General features: G+C 42.9%; 1 protein-coding gene across 1 annotated transcript in view; it reads right to left on the bottom strand.

Annotated features, from left to right (window-relative positions):
- LOC118366639 (titin-like) overlaps positions 1–23,146 on the bottom strand; it is a 180,290-nt gene that overhangs the window by 50,518 nt on the left and 106,626 nt on the right. The window contains exons 137-175 of the mRNA XM_052493512.1: positions 22,879–23,060; positions 21,213–21,342; positions 20,733–21,032; positions 18,666–18,983; positions 18,156–18,452; positions 17,753–18,052; positions 17,340–17,654; positions 16,810–17,099; positions 16,512–16,662; positions 16,043–16,324; positions 15,523–15,825; positions 15,090–15,395; positions 14,698–14,979; positions 14,251–14,550; positions 13,754–14,059; positions 13,364–13,669; positions 12,983–13,264; positions 12,578–12,877; positions 12,159–12,452; positions 8,981–11,932; positions 8,346–8,873; positions 7,653–7,937; positions 7,168–7,467; positions 6,752–7,054; positions 6,343–6,618; positions 5,946–6,245; positions 5,481–5,783; positions 5,069–5,374; positions 4,604–4,891; positions 4,061–4,363; positions 3,581–3,883; positions 3,182–3,487; positions 2,733–3,020; positions 2,308–2,598; positions 1,937–2,224; positions 1,100–1,687; positions 840–944; positions 501–698; positions 95–391 (exon numbers count right to left, since the gene is read on the bottom strand). Coding sequence (XP_052349472.1) covers positions 95–391; positions 501–698; positions 840–944; positions 1,100–1,687; positions 1,937–2,224; positions 2,308–2,598; positions 2,733–3,020; positions 3,182–3,487; positions 3,581–3,883; positions 4,061–4,363; positions 4,604–4,891; positions 5,069–5,374; positions 5,481–5,783; positions 5,946–6,245; positions 6,343–6,618; positions 6,752–7,054; positions 7,168–7,467; positions 7,653–7,937; positions 8,346–8,873; positions 8,981–11,932; positions 12,159–12,452; positions 12,578–12,877; positions 12,983–13,264; positions 13,364–13,669; positions 13,754–14,059; positions 14,251–14,550; positions 14,698–14,979; positions 15,090–15,395; positions 15,523–15,825; positions 16,043–16,324; positions 16,512–16,662; positions 16,810–17,099; positions 17,340–17,654; positions 17,753–18,052; positions 18,156–18,452; positions 18,666–18,983; positions 20,733–21,032; positions 21,213–21,342; positions 22,879–23,060 — 14,052 coding nt within the window. The remainder of the gene's footprint in view (positions 1–94; positions 392–500; positions 699–839; positions 945–1,099; positions 1,688–1,936; positions 2,225–2,307; positions 2,599–2,732; positions 3,021–3,181; positions 3,488–3,580; positions 3,884–4,060; positions 4,364–4,603; positions 4,892–5,068; positions 5,375–5,480; positions 5,784–5,945; positions 6,246–6,342; positions 6,619–6,751; positions 7,055–7,167; positions 7,468–7,652; positions 7,938–8,345; positions 8,874–8,980; positions 11,933–12,158; positions 12,453–12,577; positions 12,878–12,982; positions 13,265–13,363; positions 13,670–13,753; positions 14,060–14,250; positions 14,551–14,697; positions 14,980–15,089; positions 15,396–15,522; positions 15,826–16,042; positions 16,325–16,511; positions 16,663–16,809; positions 17,100–17,339; positions 17,655–17,752; positions 18,053–18,155; positions 18,453–18,665; positions 18,984–20,732; positions 21,033–21,212; positions 21,343–22,878; positions 23,061–23,146) is intronic.

Here is a 23,146-nt window from a genome sequence, read left to right as displayed (position 1 = left end):
AATGAGCAAGATAAATTAGGCTACTGTCCATGTCCTAGTTTAGTATGTATTCTATTGACTTTGTCTTGAAGTAAAAACTTTTTTTTGTACTTACCATACTCATCTTTGCAGATAAGGGTATCAGTTTGCTCTGAAGGAACACTGATTGCGCCAGCTGCATTTTTAGCTCTGATTCTGAATTCCATGCTGCTGCCTTCTGTAAGGTCTGGCACGGTAAATGCAAGGCCTTGGACATTGATATGATTTGCTTTCATCCAGGTCTTTCCTGGCAGTTCCAGTTTCTCAACCAGGTAACCAGTCAGTTTGTGTCCACCGTCGTACTTGGGTGCAGTCCACATAAGTGTTACAGTGCTTCTGGTTACATTGATGACATCAGGCTTACCAGGAGGATCTGTGGAGAAATGAAAAAGCCAGTAAGTTATCAAGATTAGAGTACATGTTGACAGAATTCTTATGATATCAATAGGACAGAAAGAGAAAGAGAATGAAACAAAACCTACCAATTGGATCAAGGGCGATGACTGGTTCTGTTGCCTTGCTTGGCCTTCCTAAACCGGCCGCATTCATTGCCATAACTCTAAATTCATACTCCAGGCCTTCAATCAGTCCAGTCACTCTGCAGTCCTTCACTCTAATAGGGGTCTTAGTGGCTCTCTTCCACATCAAGCTGTTCCTCTCTTTGTATTCAACATGATAGCCTGCAGAGATAATAATAATAACAATACATTATTATTTACCATTCAGCAAATGCTTTCCACAGGAATCTCATGAATAGTTCATTTTCCAAGTCCATTTTCCTTATAGTCATGGATAACTAAAAATAGTGTTTTCATAATTACCAGTGATTGGAGAGCCTCCATTTTCTTTAGGATCAGTCCAATTTAAAATGGCAGACTCATGGCGAATGCTCACGATCTCTGGTGGTGCAGGTGCGTCAGGCACATCTGGTGAAGCAACAATGTTTTGAGTTTTGTGAAATTATTGCCATATAGTACCTCTGTCAATCAATCATCAAACTATTGGCAGAATACAGATTTCTGTCCTAAAAACTATTATTTCAAACATTTTATTTGATATTTTTAATACGACAAGAACTCACTGAATGGATGCTGAGCCACCACTGGGTCAGATTTGAGGCATTCTCCAACTCCATATTTGTTTTCTGCAAACACTCTAAAGATGTATTCAGTACCATCATGGAGCCTGGTAACTCTCATGGTATTCTTCTGAATAGCGGAGGCCACAGTAGCCCACTTGTTGGCTGTTGATTGCCGCTTCTCCAGAATGTAGTTGGATATTTCAGTCCCACCATCATCTTTTGGTGGACCCCACTCCAGAGTGATTCCATCGGCAGTGATTTCATCAAACTTGAACGGTCCTGTTGGGATTCCTGGTTTTCCAACCACCTTAATCTGCATCTTTGCTTCTTTGACTCCTGCTGCGTTTCTTAGCAGGATTGTGTAATTTTCTGCATCACCTCTCTGGCAATCACGGATGAGCAAAGTTGTCAAAGTTGGTGTAGATTCAACTGACACTCTTCCACTGTCTCCCAGAGAAACATGTCCCTTCTTCCAGATGGCTGACGGTGCTGGTTTGCCAACAATAGGGACTTTGATACGGACTGTGCTTCCCTCCTTGGCAACATAGCACAGATCTGGGATGCCACTCAGGTCACAGTCAGGTGGAACTACAAGGTAGGAACACAATATTTATGAATCTATGAAACAGATAATATTATTCATACAAGTGCAGACAAATTCAGTAAATGTAATGCTAAAATAGAACACATTTATCCTAGGACAATTACAAACGGTTCAAGAAAACTCTAAGATTGCCAATAGAAGTACGTATCTAAAATGGCCATGCATTTAGTCTCAGGTGTATTTTCTGAGTGGTTTGATAGCCTAGCTAATTATCACTGGACTATTGGACTTACCAATTTGATCTTTAGCGATCACAGTGAGCTCCGAAGGTGGACCCTCTCCAGACTCATTGATTGCTTTCACTCTGTAAGAGTACTCCTTTCCTTCTTCAAGTTCAACCATCATATGCGACATGACCTTTCCTTTCACTAGCTCCTTATACTTCTCTTCACCTTCCTGAAGCTCCAGAATATAAGCACTGATGTGACTTCCACCATCACTGATTGGTTTCTTCCAGCCAATATGAATGGAATCTTTAGTGATCGACAGTGCCTTGAAATCCATAACTGCTCCAGGTAGTTCTGAAATCAGGTAACAAGGTTATAAACTACATTTAACATCTAATAGTATAAAAACACATGTGATCACAGCCAACAAAACATACCTGAAGCTCTTACAACTCCGGCAGTCTCACAACCTTCTCCGATACCATAGTTATTTTCAGCCAAGACTCTGAAACAGTAGGCCTGTCCAGCTTCCAAGTTAGGAATCCTGAAAGTAGATTTGGGGCATTCGGCTATGACACAGGACCATGCCTTTCTCTCTGCAAGACGCTTCTCAACAATGTAGCTCTTCACTGGGCTTCCTCCATCAATCAGAGGAGGATCCCAGCCGATGGATGCATGGTTCAGAGATGTTTCCTTCACAATCAGATTCAGTGGTGGACCAGGAGTATCTATAGAAAAAATGTAGGATTTGTTATATTACTTTACGACATTATGGTTTGTATAACTGTAGTAGATAAAACCACATTAGGTAAGATTTGGTTTTTAAAAAAATCATTCTCTTAAGACAAGAATCATAGCTTACCTAGGACCTTCACGACAATAGTGTAAGACTTCTTTCCACTGTCGTTTTCAATCGACAAAATGTATTTGCCAGCATCATATCTGTTGATATCCTCAATGTACATAAGGGTATCCCATTCAGACGTTTTGATCATTATTCCTGCTCGTTCTTTGAGGTTGGCATTGACCTTGGTCCACACCACCTTGGGTGGGGGACGTCCTATCAGTGGCACATAGAGTCTCATTGTGACTCCGGCTCTCAGGACCAGTACCTTGCGAAGGTCTGCATCCAGCTCAGCATCAGCAGCAACTGCAAATCAAAATAGAAATTTATAGAGTCAGATAGAGGTATGAATGTATTTTAGTTGAATAGATAGTACTGTATTACATGTTTATTTCCGAATTGGTGGATTACTAAGATTATTAATTGTTCTGCACAGACTTGAGTGTATTCTGATAATGTTGACATACTCAGGATGTCTTTGGCCTCGTGTTTCCCAGGGATTTCACTTGGCTCGCTGTATCCGATCTTGTTCACGGCAAAGACACGGAAAACATATTCTGTTTTATCAATGAGACCAGTAACCAGGAACTTGGTTTCTTGCAGCTTCTTGGGCACATTGCACTTCGTCCAGTGTTCTGCATCAGCTCTCTTGCACTCGACAAGGTAGCCGAAGATCTCACAACCCCCATCGTAAGCAGGCTTGGTCCAAGACAAGCTTATGGTGCTGTGTGTTGAGTCAACAACTTTAGGGAAGGCAGGAGGTGCAGGTGGATCTGAAGGAAGAATATAAGACAATGTTACCGAGAAGTGTGGAAACACGTAATCCTTTTATGATTTAAGTGAGCAAATGTGGCTGTAATACTTACACACAGGATCCACAGCAAGGGCAGCATTGGATGCATCACTTGGTTTGCCAAATCCAGCTTTGTTCATGGCAATCACTCTGAACTCATACTCAGTTCCCTCTGAGAGCTGGACAGCTTTGATGCTCCTGTCAATCACTGGTTTACGGTTGACTTTAGCCCAGTTGAGCTCTGATGCTTCACGTTTCTCAACCATGTAACCCAGAATAGTAGCTTTACCATCATCAGCTGGCGCCTTCCAGCTGACCGTCATAGAATTGGCTGTAATGTTGGTAATAACTGGTGGCTCGCTAGGACCAGGAACATCTGCAAATGAGAGAGAGAAAGAGATCAAGAGAGAAAGAAGGAGAAATCACTTAAATATTGTGCAAGCAGAAGTTCCACAGTGTTTCCAACTCAAGCAAAGTGAACATGTGTAAGCAATTTATATTCAAGCTAAAATATGACATATCTATAAAATGATGTACAAGCTTGAAATATTACCATATGGATTCTTGACCATGACAGGGTCGGTGAGGATAGGGTCCCCAATACCATACTGGTTCTCAGCACTGACCCTGAACTGGTATTCATGGTCCTGCATCAGTTTCTCTACTGTGCAATCAGTCAGTTGACCATGGATATTGGAGGTCACCAGCGCCCAGTTCGCTCTGCTGGTTTCACGTTTGTCAATGATGTAGTTAGTGATTTCAGAGCCTCCGTCTGCAACAGGTGGCTCCCACCTCATCTTAATATGGTCCGCAAACACCTTGGTGATCTTCACTCCAGCTGGTGGGCCAGGTTTGTCTAAAGAGAACACATAGATTATTTTACACATCGACAATTGATTTGAAATATATTCATATTGTATTATGTATTCTCTTGCAGACCCTCACAAACACATTCATATAAATTACACTTACATATCTCAAGCTGTTATAAAGATTTTTAGTATTTAAAAATACAAAAATAAAATAATTATCATGAAGCTACAACATCAGTTTTGAATTTGTGCACAATAGTAAGACAAATTGTAATTTTGCATACCTAGAACCTTAAGCTTAATATTGGCGTATTTAGCGCCATTGGGATTTTCAGCTAGAATAGTGTACTCTCCAGACTCCTTCCTTGCGACAGAGAACAATTCCAGAATGTGTGTGTGTCTCTTCTGTGTCATCTTCATCCCCTCAACCAGTTTCAATGGAACACCATTTCTCTTCCATGTAACCTTGGGCAGTGGTTTTCCAAACACTACAGCATCAAAGGAGACATTTTCTCCAGCCTTCACTATGATCATGTTCTTCATGTCCACTCCCAGCTCGACCCTGGGGGGAACTGGAGAAACAAGAGACACATAACATCAAGTAAAAGGTTTGTGTTGGCCATGGAATCCACAATTATCTTTAATCATTTGGTGATTTTAAAATTGCATTTAGTCATTACACACTAAAATCTAAAATCAAAACAAAAACATCTTTGTTTTGTCAATGTTCTGAAGAAGCAGTGGCCTACCATTCTCTGCAAACACTGGGATGGCGTCTGAGATCTCAGAAGGCAAGCTGATGTTGATCGCTGATTTGGCGAAAACTCTGAAGCGATACTGGGCTCCCTCCTCCAGGCCAGTTACAACATAGTCTTCTGTCTTGACGTTCTGGCAGTTGGCATTGCAGCGAACCCATTTCTCTACTTCTTGATCAATCTTCATGTACTCCACATAGTATCCGATGAGCTTGCTACCTCCATCATTTTGGGGGCGAGTCCAAACAAGTGAAACAGTGCTTTTTGTCACATCCATTACCTCAGGTTTACCAGGTGGATCTAGAATTAAAAAATGACAACATCCATGAGCTTCAATTGACAGATTACAGATTTCAAAGCCAGTGAGGGACACGGTAAGCCATACATCCCATGCCCAATGACTTACCGATGGGTGTTCTTGCTGTGACCCAGTCAGTCTGTTTGCTTGGTTTACCCTGGCCAGCCTTGTTGAGGGCAGACACCCTGAATGCATATTCCAGACCTTCCATTAAGCCTGTGCAGTTGTATTCAAGTCCACGGACAACGGACTCATTTGCTTTCACCCAGAGAAGGCTGTTCCTCTCTTTGCGCTCAATACAGTATCCGGTAAGAGGACTGCCACCGTCAGATGATGGGGTCTCGTAGGACAGAGACACTGCTTCACTCTTGACTTTTGTGATACACAGATTTCTGGGCTCGCCTGGGACATCTGGAATTAAAATACGGAGTTAGCAAGATGAACATACATTTTCTAAAACAAATTTATTGTACATAATGTACACAACACTATATTACTTAGACAATCATAATTAATTGTACAATAGCCATTTTACATTTTTACCATGCTTATACTTTGCCATGCTTAACTCACCGAAGGGATATCTAGCAATCATTTTCTCTGAATAGATTGGCTCTGAGATACCAAATCGGTTCTCAGCTCGGACACGGAAGCCATATTCCATTCCAGGGGTAAGCTTTCCAACTTTGTAGCTGGTCGTGGTGCATGAGCCAGAAGCTATGACCCAGTCTCCTCTGCTCACATCACACTTCTCAATGACGTAGTTGGTGATGTTGCTTCCACCATCCTCACTGGGTTGGTTCCACTGAAGTGTGCAGGCATCAATATCAACCTCAACGATCTCCAGGGGAGCGTCAGGAGGCCCTGGCTTATCTGTGAGATTAAGACATGTACCCATCAGCATCCATTTAGACTATGCATTCTGGTAGTGTATTCGTCAATTATTTTACATTTCCTCAATAAAACTTACCCTGTACTACGACCCTAAGAATCTGGCTGATTTTGGCGGTGCTGTTCTCAGCAGAAAGACTGTAGTAACCACTATCCTTTCTTGAGACGTCTTTCATGATGAGCGTAATGCAATTTGGAGACTTTTGCACCATGCGACGATTAGATGTCAACAGATCCTCGGCGCTTTGCCTCCATTTGCAGAATGGTGCAGGTTTTCCAGCCACAATAGCTTCAACTCTCATTTTCTCTCCTGCTTTTACTGTGACAATATCAGGCATGATGATCTTCGGTGCCACTAAAAAAGATCGGAAAACATGTTTTTAAAATGAAGAGTTAAATAGTGGTGTGTAACATGAACACTTTTTTTTTTACACAAAACTCAATCCAGACAAGGTAATTCTGGGAATTTTTTAAGCTTTGCGACTTACTCAGCTGCTCCTTGACCTCAAATACTCCCTCAGCTTCTCTTGCCAGACTGGTTCCAGCCACATTTCTTGCTGCAACTCTGAACTTGTACTTTGTGCCCTCTTTCAGTCCAACAACTACAATGGTTAAGTCTTTAACAACGGAATATGGTGTCCATTTGTCTTCAGGTTCACCGTCCTTTTTGTAATCAACCATGTAGCCATTGATCTTAGCTCCACCATCCCTCAAAGGTTTCAGCCATCCCAGAGTGGCACTGTTCTTTGTCACTTCCAAGACTTCCATTTTCTTGGGTGGATCAGGTTCACCTGTTTTAAGAAATGTTTGACATTTATGTGAATCAAAATACAAAACAATAAAATCCACTTACACTATCCACTATTTAATTACAATATTAGGTATACTGTAAAAGTGCACTTACTTATAGGATCAGATGTCAGATAAGCTTTTGGAGAGTCTTTAGGAACACCAATGCCATATTTATTGACTGCCATAACTCTAAAGTAGTAGTCACAGCCAGGTGTGAGGCCAGTGACTTTGAAGCTTGTTTTCTTCAAATCGTTGATACAATTTGACCAAGTCTTCTTGTCGAGTTCACGTTTCTCAACAATGTAGTTCTGGATTTGGCAGCCACCATCGTTATCCGGAGGGAGCCAAGACAGCTGACAACCGGTGCTTGTCACATCACAGACCTCAAATCCTCCCACAGGTCCAGGAGTATCTGTTCAACAAATGTAACATCACTATTGAATACAGTCCATATAACAGTACAAACAATACTACTTTAACAACATTCATTTGACAATGTGAAGAATGTTTTCTTGTTTAAAGTCTTTCACAGTGAATAATGCACTGCCATATCACTGACTGCCATAAAAAGTGGAAAGATACACCTCAGTGACTTACCCAATACTTTAACGCGCACGAATATAGCTTTCTCCCCAGCGGAGTTGGAGAGTGTCAGAGAGTATTTGCCGGAGTCGTCCCGAGTGCTCTCAGGGATCACAAGGAAGGACATAGTATCAATCTGATCTACGTGCCCTCTCCTGACTACATTATCAACACCGAGCTTCTTCCAGGTGACTTTGGGGGATGGTCTTCCTCTGATAGTAGCGAAGAGCCTGATGGGGCAGCCTGCTCTAACAGTGAAGCCCTTCCTAAGACTTGCATCCAAGTCGATCTCTGGTGCCTCTGTAAGTGGGTAAGATAACAGGGAGAACATACATCAGACATTGAGAGATCATCATAAAATATGATCTATTAGCTACAGTTCTATATCAACTGGATGTGTTCTCGTCTAGGCCTATATTTAAGCAATAAGGCCCGAGGGGATGTGGTATATGGCCAATATAACACGGCTAAGGGCTGCTCTTAATCACGGCGCAACGTGGAGTGCCTGGATAAAGCCCTTAGGTGTGGTATATTGGCCATGTACCACAAACCCCTATTGCTATTATAAACAGATTACCAACATAATTAGAGCAGTAAAAATAAACATTTTGTCATACCAGGGAGAAACGGTCTGATATACCTCGACTATCAGCCCATCAGCATTCAGGGTTTGAACCACCCATTTTATTAAAATAAGTATTTACTTACCGAGGACCTCCTTGGGGTTGACGGCCTCTTTGAGTGTAGCGGGGCGGCCCCAGCCGACCTGGTTCTGTGCAGAGACTCTGAATTCATACATCTGCTTCTCATTCAAGTTTGGAATGGTGAATTCTGTGTGCACCAGCACACCAGCACCGGTGTTGCACTTCTTCCAGCCCTCTTCTTTCTTCTTACGTTTAGCTTCAGCTTTAGCTTTAGCTGCAACTGCAGCAGATTCATCCTCTTCATATTGTTCCTCACCTTCTGTTACTGCTGCTTCAGGCTTAGCTTCAGCTTCACCTTCAGGCTTGGCTTCACCTACAGGCTTAGCTTCCTCTGCAGGTTTAGCTTTAGGCACAGCTTCAGGAACAGCTTCAGCATCAACCACTTCAGGTTTAGGCTCAGGTTTGTCTCTCATTTCAACCATGTAACCAATGATAGGAGCACCCCCATCATAGATAGGTTTGGCCCACCCAAGAGTAATGGACGTCTTGGTGCTGTCAATCACCTTGAAACTGCCTGGAGGACCAGGAACCTCTGGAATCAAGGAAAACAAAATGTCTGCATGTTAGTACAAACAACAGAGAAAAATCATAACCAATAATAATAATAATACAATATTACAAAATGCATAAATTATGTACCAATTGGATCTTTGGCTGCCACTGGTCTGCATGGTTTGCTTGGCTCTCCCAGTCCGACTTCATTTTCAGCCTTGACACGGAACTGATACTCGTGGTTGGGAATCAAGTTGCTGACTTTCATGCGTCTCTCAGAGATGGTACTCTTTGTGCATGGCACCCATTTGACAGCGCGCTTTTCTTTCCTTTCCAGGATATAACCAGTGATAGACTTTCCACCATCATTCTCTGGTGGGGCCCATACGACTGTCATCTCCTCTTTGCCGATCTTGGTGATCTCTGGTGATTCTGGTGGTCCAGGTCTGTTGAACTGAGTCCTAGCTGTGACGGGTTTGCTCTCCACTGCAGGACCTGTCCCCATCTTGTTTTCTGCTCTGATGCGGAAGATGTACTCATTTCCTTCTACTAGTCGGGTGACATTGCAATAGTTGGTGACAAGTGAAGCAGAGTATGTGGACCAGACCATTCTTCTTGTCTCACATTTCTCAATGATATAGCTATCAACTTCACATCCACCTTCATCTTCTGGGAGATCCCATGCAACTCTACATTTGTCTACTCCGATTCCAGACACCTTCACGTCTCTCACAGGCCCTGGAACATCCAAGACATTGACAATTGCGTATCCAGTGAAGGTTCCAGCAGAGTTTGTAGCGGTGACGACATATTTTCCGGTGTCTGTGCGTTTAGATTTGGTCATAAGAAATTTAGAATAATCTGTGCCCGTTTCAACAGTAATTCTAGGGTTATCTCCTGTGGCCTTGTCCTTCACCCACTTCACCTCTGGTTGAGGCTTTCCTCTGAGTCCAGCCTCAATTCGGATAGACTCTCCAGCTTTAACCACAAGGGCTCCAGTTAACTTTATATCAAGCACTGGTTTCTGGATCTCCTCTCTGACAAGAACATCACCAGTCTTCACCCAGTCACTTTCTCCACCTTCGTTGCATGTCTGCACTCTGAACTGATAGGTTTGTTTTTCCACACACTTGTCAGCCATGAAGAATGTATTCGTAATCAGATCCTCATGTAATGGCACCCATTCTTCCGCTCCCAATTTGCTCTCCAAAGCGTAGCTAATGTTGGGGCTTCCACCATCATAGTCTGGCCTCCTCCATTTCAAGAAGACAAAGTTCTTACCGACATCAGTTACCCGGAAGTTCTCTGGCTCACCAGGCTTGTTAATGGGATCGATGGCAAGGGTTGGTTGTTTTGTCTCAACTGTGGGCCCAGGGCCACATTTGTTCACAGCACAAACACGGAAGAGATACTCATGGCCCTCCATGAGTTTGGCTTTAACCATGCGGTTAGTGCAGTCAGATGAGATCATTGACCAAAGCCTCACACTGGGTTCACGGCACTCAACAATGTAGTTTGTAATCTCAGAGCCACCGTTGTCCACAGGGTTCTCCCAGGACACCATACAGGAGTCTCTGGTCACATAGGAGGCCTTCAGATTCTGACAGTGTCCAGGTCTATCCAACACATTCACAGTTATCGTAGCTTTGGCTTCACCACTGTAGTTGTTAGCCTTCAAAACATACTTTCCATGGTCTGCTCTGGTTGCCTCTTTGATTCTCAGTTGAACAACAGGGAAGTTTTTAGTTAGTGTTGTGCGCTTGGCAGTTTCCAAAACGTCATCACCCTTTTTCCAGATAATCTCTGGGTCAGGTCTGGCTTTCACGTAACCGATGATGTTGATGTTATGTCCAACACGGACAGTCAAATGCTCACGGCTTGTAGCATCCATCTCGATCTCTGGAGGTATCATGATGTCTTTGGCAACCACCGATTCAGGGCATTCTCTAGGCTCTCCAACTCCAATCATATTTACGGCACTAATGCGGAACCTGTACTCTGAGTGTTCTTCAAGGCCTTTAACTCTGTAAGCACACTGCTTAATGTGACCATCCTTGTTGATGATCGCCCATTCTCCGCCAGCTTTCTGCATTTCAATAATGTAGCCCGTGATTGGACTGCCTCCATCTTTGTTGGGTTTAATCCAGACTAGGTCTGCATTTTCCTTACTGTAGTCCTTGATTCTGGGGTTAACTGGAGGTCCAGGAGCTGTGATATGGCGACAGGGTTTTGCTGGGTCTGATATTGGAGAAGGTCCACTGAAACCGGCAATGTTTTCAGCAAAAACTCTAAACTCATACTCATTTCCCTCAAAGAGACCAAGTACTCTGATTCTGAGATCCTTACAGGGTGTCGTGTTGACACGGATCCATTTTCCGCCCTTATGTCTACGCTCAACGATATATCCAGTGATTTGACTGCCTCCATCAAATAATGGCATGGTCCACCCAACAGTGAGAGCATCTTCTGCAATGTCTGATGTGTTTGGTTTGCCTGGATGGCCAGGGGCTTCAAACGTGTGTTGGGCAACGGTTGGTGCACTTTCAAGAGGAGCGCCGATACCCATTTTGTTCTCTGCGCGAATGCGCACAACATATTCAACGCCACTCTGCAAACGAGAGATCTTAAGCTTTGTGGCTGTGCTACCAGAGCACACACCTCCCCAGGTTTCTTTCTTAGCCTCTCTCTTCTCAACAACATAACCTGTTACAGGGCTTCCACCATCATCCTTTGGAGGACGCCAGTCAATAAGCATGTACTCGGGAGTAACTTCAAGGATACTAACTGGTCCAATGGGCGCTGCAGGCACATCAAGAACGGTCACATTCAAAGCCAGAGTCTTGGTTCCTGCAGGGTTGGACACTGTGAGGATATAGGTTCCACTGTCACTTCTCAAACAATCACTGATGCTGAGAACTGTTGAATAGTTGTCACTCTCAATCTTAACTGTGCCTTCGGGAACAATTTCTGCTCCGTCAATGGACCATTTAGCAGTAGGCGCAGGAATGCCTCTCATGATAGCAGGGAGTCTGATTGTGCTTCCACATTTCACGATGATCCCTTCGATCAGCTTGGCATCAACTTCAACAATTGGAGCCACTATGAAAATATAGGTTAATTTATATAATTTGTTTGATGATGGCAATTATGTTGTCTACAAATCAATACATATAGGCGTGGTTTCCTGGACACAGATTAAGACTAATCCTGGACTAAGAATAACTTTCAATGGAGAATCTTTATTTAACTTGCTTTTTAGCCTAGGACCAGGATTCATTTATGACAGAGAAACCAAACCATTAAGTAAATATATAGTAAACCTCACCAAGCTTCTCCTGGCAGAGAACGGGAACAGTGGTGTCTGGTCTACTCAGTCCGATAGCGTTCTCCGCTCTCACACGGAATCTGTACGTCTTTCCTTCCTCGAGGCCAGTGATGTGGCTCTCAGGGATGCTGACGGTGTTCCATTCATCCCACTCTCTCTCTCCTTCCTCTTGGTACTCAACCAGGAAACCTGTGATGTCACTACCTCCGTTGCGGTCAGGCCAGTTCCACACAAGCCAGACCTCTGTCTTGTCCACATCTACGTGGTGCAAGTCCTTTGGTGGACCAGGTGGGACTGAAAATAGACCATACATTAGATTAGATGAGATTAAATTACATACGTCAAGTTAGTGATCAAGATGCCAGGTACATTACAATACACCAGTAGGTCTTACTGTATTCGGGTTGATTGATACTCACACAGAGGATTCATGGCTTTGACAGCTTTGGTTGTTTCAATGTATTCACTTCTGCCAAACTGATTCTCAGCAGCAACGCGGAACAAATATGATGTTCCTTCCATCAAGTGCTTGGCCATCATGCTGCGTTTCTTAGATGAAGAGCAGACTGGCACCCACTGTGCAGATGCCACATCTTTCTTCTCCACAACAAAGTTGGTAATACGTGCTCCTCCATTGTCCTCAGGGTCTTTCCAGGAGAGATAGGCAGAATCGCTTCTCACCTCTGAAACCCTCAGGTGCTGGATTGGACCAGGTTTGTCTAATAGAGTAAAGGATAACATAATTATAGCAACCCGGTATGCTAAGCACTATACATCTGTCTTCCTTAATTTCTGACAGAAATTATGACCGAAAGATTCCTTACCAAGGACGAGGACTGTGCATGTGGCAGTCCTTGATCCAGATGAGTTTTCTATGTTCAGAGTGTAGTCGCCACAGTCAGAACGGGCACAGTAGCGCATCTCCAATTTAGATCCTAGTGGATTGACCTCAATTTCGGCTCTTGTGGGGACGTCTTTATCGTTCTTCTTCCATGTGACTTTGGGGAATGGAATTCCCTTGATTCCAGCAACCAGATTGATATGGGTTCCGGCCATGGCTTTCAACTCACGAGGCATACCCAGTTCAACATCCAACTCAGGAGGTTCTTTTGGGGTTAGAAAAACAATAGGTGTTATAATTCATTTGTTTATTTCAATGATAACGAATTACCCAAATTATGAAAACAAATGTAATATAATTTTACCAAATCTGTCTTCTGCCTTCACTGGATCTGTGGTGTATGCGGGTTCAGATTCACCAGCGAAGTTCACAGCAGTAACTCTGAATTTGTAATATTCTCCCTCTTCCAGGTTAATGACCTTGAACTTGGTTTCTTGGCAGGAATCCGGAGTCTGATTCACTTTTTGCCACTCCTTTCCAACTTTACTGAACTCAACGAGATAGCCAAAGATCTTTCCCCTGCCACAGTCCTTTGGTGGCTGCCAAGATAGTGAGACAGACTCCTTTGTCCAATCCACAGCTTCTGGCAACACGGGGGGGCTTGGAGGCACTGAGGGAAGAAACAGTTAGATCACATTTTTAAAAGCTGTGAAATCTTGTAAAGAATTAATTAACTTTGCGCAAAGTCACTTACCAATTGGATCTTTGGCGAAGATGGGCTTTGATGGAGGGCTGGGGTCACCCAGACCCACAACGTTCTCAGCCATGACACGGAACTCATATTCACAGCCCTCAAGGAGGTCTGGAACAAAGTACTCTACTTTGGGGAAGATGCGGTCTTTTCCGGATGCGCGAGTCCATCTGTTAGCCATGGTCTCCTTCCTCTCAATAACGTAGCCAGTGATGGGCTTGCCACCATCCGCAGGTGGCTCCCAAGTGAGGAGGGCTTGATCCTTATAGATCTCCTTCACAATGGGCTGTTTGGGTGCATCTGGCACCTCTGTAATGGGAGAACGAATTGATCTGATCAGTTGTAGCAAAATGCATTCATGACAAAAGATGGTTGCATCTTAAATTGCACCCAATTCCTTACATAGTGCACTACTTTTGACCAGAGCCCTATGGCTGCACCATATAGGGAATAGGGTGGCATTATGGATGTAACTTATATTGTTCCAGTATGTATCTTACTGAAGACATCCTTAGCCTTGGTCTCGGCAGACAGCAGTGGGTTGCTGACACCGTGGATGTTCACAGCACAGATTCTGATTATGTACTCTCTGCCCTCAATCAGCTTAGGAACTTTGCATGTTGTCCTGGTGCAAGCTGTTGTCACTGGCATCCAGAGGTCTCTGTTTGTGTCTCTCTTCTCAATGGTGTAGTTGGAGATGGCACATCCACCATCGTCCAGAGGAGGGTTCCAGGAAATCACCATGTAGTTCCTGTAGACCTCATTGAAGACCACTGGGCCTTCCGGAGGCTGGGGGCGATCTGAGGGAAAATAATAGCATTTCATAATGAATAATCTATTAGAAATGGATCAGTCAATAATCAAACATATTTTGATTATAAGGGTTAATGAAGAGTGACATTAGGTCTGTCAACTAAAAACAACAAAGAACACTCTCACCACCTTACCAACAACAGTGAGACTGCAGATTCCTTTACGTAAGCCGACAATGTTCTCCACAACCACCTGGTATCTGCCGCTGTGTTCGCGTTTAGCCTTGGGCATAGCCAAGCACAGTGTTTTACTAGTGTTGGTCATTGTGACCTCCTCATTTGCTTTCAGCTCTTCCTCGTTCTTTGTCCATGTTATTGTAGGTGCTGGCTTTCCAGTAAAGCGGCCCTGGAGGGTACACACGTCTCCCACACGCACAACCAGTCTGTCACGGAAGTCCAAGTCGATCGTTGGGGGCTCTGAGGATGGAAGAACAAAGAAGTGATGTTTTCAAATATAGGTATTTATATATATATATAAATCAACATTCCCCAAGATATTTAGAATGACTACCTTATTCAACACTTACCAAGTTCTTCTTTGACCTTGATTGGCTTGGTGCAGAAAGAGTGCTTGCCCTGACCAATCACGTTGACAGCACTGACACGGAATTCATAGGTGGAATTCTCTTTGAGACCTCCCTTTGTGAACTTCCTATCCATTAGCGTGCCATCAGTATCGATCTTAGTGAAGTTATCCTTTCCGATCAGACGAGTTTCAAGCACATAACTTGTAACCTCAGAACCCCCATCATACTTAGGTGGTCTCCAGGTCAAACTGATGGAGTCTTTGGTGATTGCTGTGACCTCTAGATCCTCAGGACGCTCAGGAACAGCTAGCATGCAAAAAGGACACAGAAATTAGGTCCATTGGAATAATAGAAATAATAGCTGGATATGCTTGTGTTTTGTAACAGCAATAAGAAAGCTGTAGTTCTGGTATTGATATAGGCAGGAACTCACAAATAGGATCTTTGATGAGAACTGGTCGTTGTGATTCAATAAATGGACCCATTCCGATGATATTCTCAGCTGCGATTCTAAAGAAATATCCTTTTCCATCAATGAGACCCTGGACCACAGCATTATGCCTGGTGACCGTGTAAGAGACTGCTGTCCAGCCCATGCGGTCAGACTCTCTCTTCTCTATTAGGTAGTTGGTGATGGCAGAGCCGCCATCGTCTTCAGGGGAGCACCAGGTTAACTTGCAGGAGTCCGTGGTGAGGTTCACACCAGAGAAGGGCTGACCAACTGGGCCGGGAACATCTAAGAACCACATGTGAAGCAATTTTTCAATAACATTCAACTCCTGTGCCTGATCTAGGGTCAGGCCCCCCTCCCTCTTATTCATTAAGACCTAAAAGGCCAAAATCAATCTCGATCAGCACTCCTACTCCGAGATGCTTGATAGATACTGCTCCTGATATCACCTGAGATATACTTAACATCACCAATGACAAGAATAAGTACAGTCTCTTCTTACCCAACACCTCCACAATGACAGCCTTCTTCCTTTCCCCTCCTTCATTCTTTGCAATAAGGGTGTATATACCCTGGTGATGGCGTCTGCAGTTTTTGATAACCAGAGCAGAGCTGATTGACGTGATTTCAACCTTAGCCTCTGCTGGTAGAGGCTGGTCATCTCTGTTCCATGTGATCTCTGGTGCAGGCTTGCCTGACACGTAGGCCAGGAGGCGGATGGTACCACCGGCATGGACTACAATCTTTTCCTTCAATGTGGCATCCAAGTCCACTTCAGGGGCAACTAAAAAAACAAGTGTGTGTTAGTTTACGATAGCAAACACTCTACTGCATCCACATTGGCACCCTATTCCCTATGTAGTGTACTATATAGGGAATAGGGTGCCATTTGGGACGAAGCCTCTATCATGGACGTAACAAATGGAGAAATTGAAAATCATACTATATATCATAGTTGTCTTGTCTCTTACTTGTTCTGTCCTTGCATTCAATCACTTCGGCCACTTGACCGGGCTCACCGACGCCAGCAGCATTCACTGCCCTCACTCTAAACTTGTACCTTCCCAGCTCTTTCAGTCCAGACACAACAAACTTAGTGCCTCTAATCTCCTTGTCTTTAGCCTGAAGAAGGGAAAACAAAAGTATTACAAACATTCAGATACTCTTAATTTGATGTTACTTAAATTAATTTAGCAGGTTCTCCCATTAAGATCAAAAAGTGTTTGAGAAAGAATACTTTTGAGAAATGATTTGAGTAAATGTAATTACCTTTTCCCATCCGTCTTTTATCACTACTACTTTTTCTTCTTCTTCTGATTCTGATATTTCATTTCCATCTTCGTCGAATATGATTTTCTTAACCTTTTTCTCTTTTACTACTACTTTGTCTGCTTCCGCTGCCTTCTGTTTTTCAATTTCTGCTTCTTTTTCCTCGTTTATGTATTCAACAAAGTAACCAGTGACCTTAGATCCACCATCAATCAAAGGTGGGATCCACTCCAGATCCACTGTTGACTTGGTCCAGTCTGTTACTTTGGGGGTTGGGGGACCCGGGAGAGCTACACACAAACAAGATGACATTTACAATGTCAGAAGGCCAAACAAATAGAAACAACATAGCTATGTAACAAATAGAAAATAGAAAGAACCCTCCCCATGTAATAAAAACTGTATTTATGCATCTCAAATGTCACCATATTCCCTATATAGTCCACTACTTTTGACCAGGGCCCTATAGTGCACTAAATAGGCCGGAAATAGGGTGCCATTTGGGACTCACAGTATATATGTTAACTTACTAATAGGGTCTCTTGAAAGAACAGGATCCGATGGGACACTAGGAAGTCCCATGCCAGCTGCGTTGATTGCGGTCACACGGAACTGGTAGATTGCTCCCTCCTGCAGACCAGTGATCTCATACTCCTGACCCAGGGGCATGACCCTGATGGGGGCGCGGTTCACTTTGGTCCAGCGCTTAGCCGTCGTCTCTTTACGCTCCAGCCAGTAACCACTAACTGGAGATCCACCATCGTATTTTGGCTCGTCCCAGATTATCACCATTGACTCAAGAGTCACGTCTTCCACTATGGGCTTCTCAACTTGGCCAGGGACAGCTGTTGAGATGAACAATAAGAAAATTGGTTGGAAGAAATATATCCACAGTGACATTGACTTAGAAAGTGCTGATAATACAATAGTACATTCAACTTACTGAACAGATTCCTTGCTTTCTCAGGTTCGCTGTACAGCGGTGGTCCAACTCCATATTTGTTCTGAGCCATGACACGGAACTCATACTCATGGCCCTCAGTCAGCCTCTGAACTGTATACAGGCCTTCTTTGGGGTCTGCGGAAACGTGCACCCATGACTTTCTGTTTTCCTCACGCTTCTCAACGACGTAGTTTGTAACCTTGGAGCCACCGTCATCTCTAGGTGGTTTCCATGCAAGTGTTATCCTCTCGGCAAACACCTCTTTGAATTCGATTGGCCCGACAGGTACGCCAGGTCGTCCTGAGTTGAGGATGAAAAGGAGCCAATGGTGTCATATTACAACACAATCAAGCAGACTAAACAAACAGAAAGAAATAAAGAAATTCAGAGAGAAATTCCTCACCTAGGACAGTGAGTTTTATTTCCTTAGATGCTTTGCCCAGACTGTTGCTAGCAGTGATAGTGTACAGGGAGCTGTCGTCTCTCTTGGACTGCTGGATCAGCAGCGTACATTTGTTATCAACTACCAGCTTGTTGACATGCTGATCATATTGCACTACAGCCTTGTCTTCAGGCTTGGCAATGGGAGCCTTCTGCCATACGAGGGAGGGGAATGGACAGCCATGTATCCTAGCCACAATATGGACGTCTAGTCCCTCTTCACCTTCCATCTGTTCCTTCAGTTCAATGGTAGGAGCACCTAGACAATGGAGGATTGAGTCAGTACAAGTCAATCAAAGATTCTTTAGAATAGATTTAGAAGCATTTACAATAGCATACATGTGCTCTGCTGTCCCCCTGAAGAATGCACTTTGCCCTGAAATGTTGGTGTTTTATGCCCATTCAATCGAGCATATTTTATGCTTTCCTTATTTAACTTTCAGACTTTTTCTTAACTGTACTTTTCACTCACATGTCTGGTCCTTGATAATGATTGGTCCAGCGGTAGCAGATGGTCTGCTTGGGCCAGCCTCGTTCACAGCCTTGACGCGGAACTCATACTCTCCTCCATTTTTAAGATCTTCAATGATGAAGATGGTTTCCTCAACGTTACGCTTGTTACACTGCTTCCACGTCTCTTTCTCCGGACCGCTGGTGTCCCAGCTCAGGCGCTCAATGATGTAGTGCGTCACAGGAGAACCACCGTTGTTCTTAGGTGGCACCCATGTCAGGGTCACTGTATCCTTGGTTACCAGATTGATCTTGACATGGGTTGGGGGATCAGGTATGTCTGATAATGGGAATAAAGAATGGTAACTTATTGGTAAGGTGTACACTTTGTAACCTACATTTCATAAAATGTTATGTGTACATATCCACATAAAAAAATACTATAGTAGACAACTGTAGTATTCACTGTAGTGTTTTTGTAGACTTTAGTGTAGTATTCACTGTAGGGGTTTTGCAGAGTAAAGTCTGCAAAAACACTACTGTGAATACTGTAGTATTTACTGTATATACTGCTGTATTTACAGTTAACTATAGTATAAATACTGTAGTAAAATAAAACTGTAGTATATACTATAGTAATTAATGTTGTGTTTTTGCGGACTGTAGTATACCGTAGTATTTACTGTAGTGTTTTTGCAGACTGCAGTGTACCATAGTATTTATTGTAGTGTTTTTGCAGACATTTCTGTAGTATTTAGTGTTTTTGTTTTATTATCTTTGACATAGAAGTAGAGGCTTTCTCCTTGAGGAAACCTGAAGAAAATACTAAAATAGCACATTTTACATAACCTATAGGTAGGGAGGACTGGGTTCTTCTGCTCTTTTCTATAACCTACAGAAAAGGCAGATTAAATCCTGTAGTATTTACTAGTTAAAAGGGTGTAGTGTTTTTGCAGACTGTAATGTTATTGCAGACATTACTGTAGTATTTACTACAGTGTTTTTTTGTGGATAATCTGTAGGATTTACTATAGTATTGCTGGATTCTAGCTTGAAATATACTTATTCATGTTACCATGCTATAGCTTATTGATTAGTTTACATGTATAATGAATGTATATGTTGGGGTCAATGGAGGGTGGATAAGAACTAGGTGTATGGATAGTTGCTGAGTGAGGAAGGGGACGTGCAGAAAGTGGTATTGTTAAATCTAATGGCTCCTAAGAAGGGAAGGAAATGGGCAACAGTATGGTTTCAGTTACTGATAAGGTAAGACAGTCGCGGATTCGGGAAGAGTGAGGAATTCGGCCCGATGTCAGGTCGATTGAAGTGAGAAGGAACAGTCCTATCCCACACACATATATTTCCATGCCCATGAAGGTTCTAGCAGGAGGTGGGACCATGACTACATCAGTGAGAGGGACCAATTATGTTTCTTTATAGCAACAGAGATGTATTGGATGTCGAGATGTGCAAGGAGTTGACTCCTCCTAGTAGGAGGGGATAAATATATATGCTTGTGTAAATATGTCTTTGTCTTTGCAGCTGTTTGACTCATTGAGGGAATAAACTTGGTTTGAGCTTTCCCTAGTCATCTGTTTGAGTTTTAATTCTGTTTGTTTAGAGCCTACAGTATAATACAACATTATATCGTAAGTACTACACATGATAGAGAGATAGTACAGTGTTATACATTATACATTTTACTACAGTTTACTATATAATTCTATAGTAAGTACTGTAGTACTCTATAGCAAACTGTAGTATTTATTCACGTGGGTATTATCATTACTACTGTATATATAGTGGTTAGGATTCGAAACTCTCACCACCGCTGCTCGGGGCGGCAGGTAGCCTAGTGGGCCAATAACCGAAAGATTGCTGGATCGAATCCCCGAGCTGACAAGGTACAAATCTACCGTTCTGCCTCTGAAGGCAGTTAACCCACTGTTCCCTGGTAGCCCGTCAAGAATTTGTTCTGAACTGACTTGCCGAGTTAAATATAAAAAAATGCTTTAATTCCAAAGTGACTTACATGAGTATTATTATGACTACATATTTATTTGTTAGTAATTCATTTGTGACTTACAGATGGGGTCTCTTGCCCTAGCAGGCTCAGTGGTCTCAGTGAAAGGTCCCATTCCCAGACGGTTCTCTGCCCGCACACGGAACACATACTCCTGTCCCTCCAGCAGCCCCTCCACAACGTAGGCCTGGCTGAAACAGCACTGGTTTACTATGGTCCAAGCCTTTCCTGTCACATTCTTCTTCTCAATGAAGTAACTCTTGATCCTCTCGCCACCATCATTAGCAGGCAGTTTCCAGATCAGCCTCATGGTAGCTCTGGTGATGTCAGTCACTTTGAGCTCTCTAGGAGCACCAGGCACATCTGTAAACAGATGTCAAACAGACGTTAATATGTCTTCTATGAGAAGTGTTGGGTTTCTCATAAATGTTTTATGTCCTAAAAAACAATATACTTTTTGATTATGAGCCCACTTTTTGTATTTTTCCTGGCTTTCCACTTATCCATCCTTTCCACCATTAATTGCTTTTATACGGCACTTACCGAGAACATTGACTCTGACGTTGATATGTTTCTGTCCAGCCTTGTTCTTGGCTGTGATGGTGTATCTTCCAGAGTGGGTCCTCAAGCACACAGGTACAGTGATGTTTGAGGTAGTATCAGTAGATTCAATCTAAACAAAGGAAATTAAGTCATTAGTCCTGGTAAGAAAGATCAAATCAGGACATTTATACATCTTGGTCAGACAATGTGATTATTTTACTACTTATAACAAGGGTTATGTGTTACGTCCTTTCATCTTGATGCATGGTAGCTGTACAATGCCTTATAACAAGGGTTATGTGTTACGTCCTTTCATCTTGATGCATGGTAGCTGTACAATGCCTTATAACAAGGGTTATGTGTTACGTCCTTTCATCTTGATGCATGGTAGCTGTACAATGCCTTATAACAAGGGTTATGTGTTACGTCCTTTCATCTTGATGCATGGTAGCTGTACAATGCCTTATAACAAGGGTTATGTGTTACGTCCTTTCACCTTGATGCATGGTAGCTGTACAATGCCTTATAACAAGGGTTATGTGTTACGTCCTTTCATCTTGATGCATGGTAGCTGTACAATGCCTTATAACAAGGGTTATGTTACGTCCTTTCACCTTGATGCATGGTAGCTGTACAATGCCTTATAACAAGGGTTATGTGTTACGTCCTTTCACCTTGATGCATGGTACCTGTATCTGGACAATTTTATCTCAATCTCTTCATTCAAAGACTCAATCATGGACACTCTTACTGACAGTTGAGGCTGCTTTGCGTGATGTATTGTTGTATCTACCTTCTTGCCCTTTGTGCTGTTGTCTGTGCCCAATAATGTTTGTACCATGTTTTGTGCTGCTACCATGCTGTTTTGCTACCATGTTGTTGTCATGTTGTGTTGCTACCATGCTGTTGTCTTAGGTCTCTATTTATGTAGTGTTGTGTTGTCTCTCTTGTCGTGATGTGTGTTTTGTCCTATATTTAAGTGTTATTTATTTAAAAAAATGTCAATCAATATCCCATCCCCCGTCCCAGGAGGTCTTTGCCTTTTGGTAGGCCATCATTGTAAATAAGAATATGTTCTAACTGACTTGCCTAGTTAAATAAAGATACATAAATACATATGTAATATGCATGTCAATCTCTTGGCTCAAAGTGGAGGAGAGATTGACTTCATCACTACTTGTATTTGTGAGAGGTATTGACATGTTGAATGCACCGAACTGTCTGTTTGAACTACTGGCACACAGCTCAGACACCCATGCATACCCGACAAGACATGCCACAAGAGGTCTCTTCACAGTCCCCATGTCCAGAACAGACTATGAGAGGCTCACAGTACTACATAGAGCCATGACTACATGGAACTCTATTTCACTTCAAGTAACTGATGCATGCAGTAAAAATAGATTTAAAAAACAGATAAAAATACACCTTTTGGAACAGCGGGGACTGTGAAGAGACACGAACACAGGCACAGACACGTGCATACACACACACGATAACATGGATTTAGTGTTGTAGATATGTGGTAGTAGAGTAGTGGCCTGAGGGCACACACTTAATGTGTTGTAAAATCTGTTGTGAATGTATTGTAATGTTTAAAAAATTGTATAACTGCCTTAATTTTGCTGGACCCCAGGAAGAGTAAATACAAATATAAATGCCTTACCTCTGAATCAACTGGAAGGACATGAAGGCGATTCTTCTTGTGGGTCTTTGCTGAACCAGTGTATTCCCAGGTCACCTTAGGAACGGGACGCCCTTTGATGGTGGCAGGGATTCTGAAGGCATGACCAGCTCGGACGCAGAGCAAATCTTCCACAATGCAATCGATAAGGATCTTCGGCCCCACTGTGACATAAAAAGGCATCATCAAAACAAAGAACAACAATAAACTTGTGACTACTGCTGAATACTTGTGAATACTTCACTCAAAA

Source organism: Oncorhynchus keta, chromosome 34, assembly GCF_023373465.1.
Source record: "Oncorhynchus keta strain PuntledgeMale-10-30-2019 chromosome 34, Oket_V2, whole genome shotgun sequence".
NCBI lineage: Eukaryota > Metazoa > Chordata > Actinopteri > Salmoniformes > Salmonidae > Oncorhynchus > Oncorhynchus keta.
Note: the sequence above shows the minus strand (reverse complement) of the source record. Positions and strands in the feature narration are given on the sequence as shown.